The following is a 6,947-nucleotide window of genomic DNA, read 5'->3' as shown; positions in this document are numbered from 1 at the left end:
GAGACGCCTACGAGATACAAGAAAAGCAACCCAAGCTAGGGTGTCAAAAATTGGATCTCACAAATTAGGCTCTGGTGGATATAATAGTATTCGTGGTGGTATGGTAAGTGATATTTCCATCTATTAAATTTTCTATTTTAGGCAAAGTAACCATGGTCACGTTGAGTTAATTGTATCTTATTAGTTATTTTACCTTATAGATATGATTATCTTTGTTAATGTAGGTTCAGCAGTTTCAAAAGGAAGCTTCAGAGGAAGACCTAAAGTATGTTGTATTACATGGTTCCCAAGGTCTTCGCCAACACATGACAAATCGAGGGGAAAAAATAATTACTGGTTATGGATCCGAGGTTAGTTGTTTATAATATTATATGAATAATGCAATAAACCAATTGGAGGTTTTAATGTTATTATAACAAGTTAAAGTGTGTTGTGTATAGGAATCAGGTGAAACATCTGGGAGTGTGCATGGGGAGGAGATACAAGCACATGATGATTTGCTTGTTGCACAAAATCATCCAATAGTCATTCCTGAACCTTGGCAGATTGTTGAATTTCAGCGAATGGGAGACAGAAATAATGAGGAGGGTGTTCAATGTGATGAGCATTCCACACCCACAATTAATGTAGCGCCTCCCAAAAAGAGGACAAAAAGGATTGATATGTGTTAAATTTTAATAACTTGAATGTGCATCGCTCTAGCTTCTAAGGAGCGCACTAGGTTTTGAGGGTCCAAACATAAACTAATTATGTGTGCAACAAAACAAATTTTGAAGATACTTTGTTTTTTCGATGAGTACTTACATATTAAGGGCATCACTAAGACTGTTTCAGGTCCTAACTTGTATTATTTGTTTGATTTGATATGCTTATATTTGTGTTGTATGTAGTTAACTTGGTCCTAAAAGTTAGTTAAAAAAATTCTAGTTAGTTAAAAAAATTATATCCCATGGTGCAAGAAGAAACTGGCAAGTGAAGTTGACATGAAGGATATACACCTCATGTGTTATTTCCTAGTCTTGGAGGTTTGGCTGAGTTGAGGTGAGGTGGTCCTCGAATAGGGGTAAGTAAGCAATTGAAATTCTGAAGAAGTTTCGGATAATGGACAATAAACCATAGGCTAATTTTATGATACACATTTTCAATTTATCAGTAGATTAAGATTCAAATTTGGTTGATTCATCAGCGTACAAAAAGTATATAGGTTCCCTAACATATTTGGTAGAATTTAGCAGTCAAATTTCTGTGTGCATGAGATCCCTTGTCTCACAAACAAGGGGGGCGCAGACACCGATTTATTGTCCAGCTTGGCTGCTAATATATGGTTGAGCTGAGGTTGCAGCAAATATGCTCCATGGTCGGAGGTATGCGAGGTACTTAAAGGGCACACTAGCACATTGCTTTGAGCTGATGCATGCTTTAGTGGATTTTGACAGGGCCAGAGATGCAGGTGGCAAGAAGAGTGATTCATGGTTTTGTTTAAGCTTGGGTTCAAATATAATATCTTTGTTAGGATGGGATACCCATGTGTGCAAGTTGAAGAAGTCCCTTTCCGGGCTAAAGTAGCCTCTTGTGCTTGGTACTCATGGATTTATGAGTACTTACAGATTATGGGCATCACTAAGACCGTTGCAGGTCCTAAATTTTATTATTTGTTTGATTATGATAAATTTGATATGCTTATATTTGTGTTGTATGTAGATTACCTGGTCCTAACAATTAGTTTAAAAAACTCTATCCCATGGTGCAATAAGAAACTGGCAAGTGAAGTTGACATGTATTATTTCTTGGTCTTGGAGGTTTGGCTGAGTTGAGGTGAGCTGGTCCTCGAACACGGGTAAGTAAGCAATTGAGATTCTGAAGAAGTTTCGGATAATGGACAATAAACCCTAGGCTACTTTTATGATACATATTTTGAAGTTTTCAGTAGATTCAGATTCAGATTTGGTTGATTCGTCAATGTACAAAAAGTAGATAGGTTCCCTAACATGTATGGTAGACTTTAGCAGTCAAATTGCTATGTGGATGAGATCCCAATACACTGTCCTAGTCATCCCAGCTGTATAATGCACAGTTGTACCGTTGTAACACTAACATAGGCACCAGAAGCTATGCTACTAGAAAGGATTAAAAGTAAAGTAGGATGCTAAGACCTTAATGTCTTTGCATGTCAAACACTATGTTGATACTTATTTCATTATTTACTTTTTAACCATCATATGCTGACCATTTTCAATGATGCTAAATTGAATGCCCTTTTTCCTATTTTCTAGGGCATATTACCATAGATCCTAGAAGAGTTACTGGCTGCCGGGAAAAGAGCCAAGGCAGACCTAATGGTGGTGAAGTAAGTGCTTCCTATATTCATGTTACATGCTTGTATTTTTTCCACTTAGCATCTCAGTTTTTAACTTCCTGTAATCTTGTTTAGGAGGCTAAAGATTGGTTGGTTGGTGGAGGTACAAATTTGTTCCTATGCTAGTTCCAACTTCCATTTGCTATCAAACTTAGATCTAAAAGAGATTTATATGGTCTATCTCTTAGGCCTGACATCAAAATCTTAAAATTTTCAGGTGCATTTGGAATTGGAATTAATGCTAGAGATGTTGTATCTCACTGTGAACATCATTGACAGATCCCTTTCTATTCAGAGTATTGCAAGGAAGAATTTGTCATTACTTGTTATCGCTGCAATGTTTATAGCTAGCAAATATGAAGAAGTCTGTCCTCCACAGGTAGGATGACTTGCTGACATCTGTAAGAAAGGATGTGTATATATCTAATTAAAAGAACACTTTGTTGGCTGTATAAAAGTACATACACCAGCAATATCTACTCCTACAGAAGATTATGCTTTATGCTGGAATCAGCACAAAAATTATATTATAATAGGTAACACAATATTGATAAGAGTTGGTTTATACTTGGCTACAGGTCAATGACTTCATCCGCATCTTCCCAAATGAATGCACGTCAGAACAGATAGTGGCCATGGTAATTAGCTCTAACTGATAATTCTTTGTCATTGATTGCAACATAGTCTCCAAACATTTAGATTGACTGATCAATTGATAATAACTCTTCGCATGAGTTTAAAGCAATTGAACTTCAAGTTTACAGTTCCCACTCGGCCATATGTATTCCTCCTCAGGTTTCTAAAGGCAGCTGATTCCAAAAAAGTGGTGAAGTTTTTAATGACGCCACTTTTTATATTATTGAAAGCAGCCTGTGTGGCATTTATCAAATCTACTTTCGAAAATTCCTCATAAAATCTAGCATTCATGTTTTAAATTACTTTTCTTTATTGTATTCCTAATAATACCCCGCTGTACTGACAAGTCGTACTGTCTATTATTCAGATGGAAAATCTAGCATTCTTCTTGGTTGAACTATTTTTGTTCAAGCGTTTTCCATAACAGTAGTGAAGGCTTATCTGGATCTCAAAATATTGTGCATAGGTGATGCTTTTCCCTCCTCTAGTTAGTTCATTCTCGTTTATTGTGTGTTTTTACAAACATTTTGCAGTATGGTCCACTTTTTATCATTTTTGATAATATATCTCATGTATTTGATACTTGTAGACCTTTAATCCATAAAAAAACAACCCAAAAATCTCAGAAATAGACACCTATAAATATAAACTAGTCATCAAATTTCAACGAATATTTTTTCATGGGGCTGAAATCCTATTAAAATTTGGAACAAAATGCATATTTTCATATTTATGAGATGTATACTTTGTTTATTGAACTAGATTTGTATGTGTTCATATTGTAATCTTGTTACTATGTTTTAAATTGCGAGAAGCTTGATGGCTAAATGTTGTTTGCTTTATGATCCTTAGTTACCATTTGTGAAGTGTTTTAAGTAACTCGTTACGGCTGATGTTATGCTGGATCCTTTATCGAAGGTTCTTAATGTAGATTCTGATTATAGCCGGTGTGATAACTTGCCAGGTACCGAAGGGACTGTCACATGCTTTGCTTCATACTTGGTGTGCACCTCAATTTTCAATTCCATTATGGCATTAGCTGGGAATATCAATGTAAGAATTAAATTCTAAATACTGGACAGCCAGACATTATGTTTACTTTATCAGCATTTTGTATCTTAAAATGTACTTTGTCGTCGTTGTTTTATATATCTTACGATATTAGTTTTCATTATTTTGTTTTATATTTTGTAGTACTATGATGTTCGGAAGGAGTGCAATGGTGGCCTGTGCTATGATTTTTCAAATATGGAGAACTAATTAAACCAGGGTTCCGTTAGAGATGCCCTGGGGGTTGGAAGCCGAAAATTTGTCTCATGTAACCCCTTGGTTTATGAATATATTCTTACTGACTGGATGCGGAATATGGAAGTTGCATTCCAACACTCTTGGAGGATGGTGTTAAGTTGCTAGTTTATGCAAGAGAATATGATCTCATTTGCAATTGGTTAGGTAACGATACTATATACATATAACATATTGTTTTTGTTTTGGAGAATGACTTTATGATTTAGGTGTTAAGTCTGTTATTAACTTATTTGCAGTTGTGTTTTTCAGGCTTGTCAGTCTAATCTTCAAAATTGAAAAGTTAATTGTTCAAATTATGTGTCTTTCAGGCAATTCAAGATGGGTGAATTCCATGGATTGGTCTGGAAGTGATAATTTCAAGAAGGCACCTACAAAATCCTTCCTTGTAGACGATAAGGAAGCAGGTTTAATAACCAGTTATGGACCACTCAGTTTTCTCAAGGTAAAAGGCACTCGATGATCATCTTTGATTTCGTTGTACAAGTAGATAATTTCTTCCTTACGGAATCTTCTATTTTGCTACACCAGGTTCATGATGCAGGTCATATGGTCCCAATGGATCAGCCAAAAGCAGCCTTGGAGATGTTAAAACGCTGGACAAAAGGAAGTATTACTGACCACAATTCTCAAATTTTAAAGACAGTGATGGAGATGCCAGAGAAGAATTTCGAGAGTTAGTTATCTGCTTAACTAGGAGAATTTCTCTCTTCACCTAGATTAATGTAAATATTTCTAGATTTGCAGTAGTGTGCATCCCCAAAGATGTGTATTTTCTGATTTGGCAAAATAATTGTGCATTGGGACCATCAGTCTTGCTAACTTGTGTCAAATCTTTTGATGGCCACTTTTTAACTGTAGAGAAATAGTGCTTCTTATTGCTTACCAAGCCTTGTGGAATTATGATTATACATGGTGTTAAAGTTATATTGAAGAACATGAATAGTATGTCCTATGTTCTTATTCCAGCATGTTCTGATGTCCTAATGGATGAAAGAAATTGTAAATTGGATGAAAGAAATTGTAAATTCAACAAAAATATTTGGTTAGAGTCTCGGGGAATTCAAAGCATGATGCTCTTAGCCTACATTCAATTTTATTGACAATGACATGAAAACATTTATGTTGTTTGCAATCATACAACGGATGCCAGTATTGTCTACTTATATTTGAATTGGAGGCTATGTGGTTTGGCTGTGTTTCACTTCTCGTTCGTTCTATTATTTTATTGTTGAATATGCCTGTTTCCTCTTTTTTCCTCTTATCCCTTTATAAGCCTCTTGGACATTAAGTGCTTGGCATGGCAAGATATGTCCATAAAGCGCATGGACTATCTACAGTCCATCAATGCTTGCTGTTGCTGCTGTCTACACTACTCGATGCACTTTGAGGAAGGATCCATGTTGGAACAAAACACTTACCCTTCATACAGGCTACTCTGAAGCAGACCTGAAGTAAGCCTTAAAATTTTTAAAGTATCATGCTTTTACTGATTTTACCCTTCTAAAGAAATCCTACTCCTAGAAATTTTAGATTCCTTCATCAATTACAGGCAAGCATTGTTGATCAGCTACAACCAGAACATTGTGTCTTTATCAACTATATGTTGGAACTCAGCTACTAACACCCTATCTGAATCGAATCCTTATCTAATACTAATGCGCATACTAAGCGTTTGGAGGCGTACACACATTTTGTTAACTCTGTACATTGAGGTAATAACATTTATGTGCATTGTTCCAGGGAATGTGCATATTTCATGGTTGATTTTCACCTAAATATGGGAGGAAATAAGCTGAGAGTTGTTCATAAGAAGTATTCAGATCGTTGTAGCAAGTCTATCTTTTAGCAACTCTCAGAATTTTAGAATGAGATTGCGTCACATGACATCGGCTGACATAATACATTTTAAATGGTCTTTTTTGGATTGCAGAACTGATGCTTATGGGATTCATCTCGTTTCTACTGACCATTGGAGAGAAGCCCATTTCTAAGATTTGTATACTGAAAGGAATGGCTTATAGTATGCTTCCATGTCAAAAGGAATAATCAATGGCTCCTGCTATCGATCATTGTTCTGAGGTGGACACCAAACTCTATGTTGCGTATTTGAATTTCCCAATGCTATTAGATGTTACTTAGATCGTGTTAGTCCATTTGATATGATTCAAGATATTTATGATAGTTTGATAATTATTCATTCCCTCTTGATTCAAGGGTAAGTATCCTCTGGTCTCCCTCACTGGCATGAACCAACTCCACTACTTCATCTTTACGTTGGCAACTGTCCATGCATTATATAGTGTCCTAACAATCGCCCTAGCAAGAGCAAAAGTAAGTGCCATGGGAAATAACTGATCTTCTCCCATGTCATTCAGTTTAAATTTTTTCTCGGTTTGAATTTGCTTTCATATCTTCATGCGTTCAAAACATCTTTAACTCAATAGTTTGAATTATGGACATTTATTTTTTTAAAATAATTTTTTATAGTCTCTAAAGAGACAAGTTTGAATTATGGACATTTATTTTTTTTAAATAATTCTTTATATTGTCTCTAGAGAGACAATAGTTTGAATTATGGACATTATTTTTTTTAAATAATTTTTTATATTGTCTCTACAGAGACAATAGTTTGAATTATGGAATTGTC

At 35.4% G+C, this 6,947-nt stretch overlaps 1 protein-coding gene across 1 annotated transcript; it reads left to right on the top strand.

Annotated features, from left to right (window-relative positions):
* Positions 1-4,347: 4,347 nt before the first annotated feature.
* On the top strand, positions 4,348-5,182 carry LOC149240075 (serine carboxypeptidase-like). The gene is made up of 3 exons (XM_089367246.1): positions 4,348-4,444; positions 4,609-4,742; positions 4,829-5,182. The coding sequence occupies exons 2-3, from the start codon at positions 4,632-4,634 to the stop codon at positions 4,976-4,978; spliced, it is 261 nt and encodes an 86-aa protein (XP_089223372.1). The 5' UTR covers positions 4,348-4,444; positions 4,609-4,631; the 3' UTR covers positions 4,979-5,182.
* Positions 5,183-6,947: the final 1,765 nt, after the last annotated feature.

This window comes from Pinus tabuliformis, chromosome 8, assembly GCF_031772625.1.
Source record: "Pinus tabuliformis cultivar Carrire ecotype Pingquan chromosome 8, CPIR1, whole genome shotgun sequence".
NCBI classification, from domain to species: Eukaryota; Viridiplantae; Streptophyta; class Pinopsida; order Pinales; family Pinaceae; genus Pinus; species Pinus tabuliformis.
The sequence above is the reverse complement of the archived record's forward strand: the minus strand, read 5'-3'. Positions and strand labels throughout refer to the sequence as shown.

Coding starts and splice junctions, on each gene's coding strand:
- LOC149240075 (XM_089367246.1), top strand. CDS start 4,632: ATGGATTGGTCTGGAAGTGATAATTTCAAGAAGGCACCTACAAAATCC. Junction 4,743..4,828: donor GACCACTCAGTTTTCTCAAG/GTAAAAGGCACT, acceptor TTGCTACACCAG/GTTCATGATGCAGGTCATAT.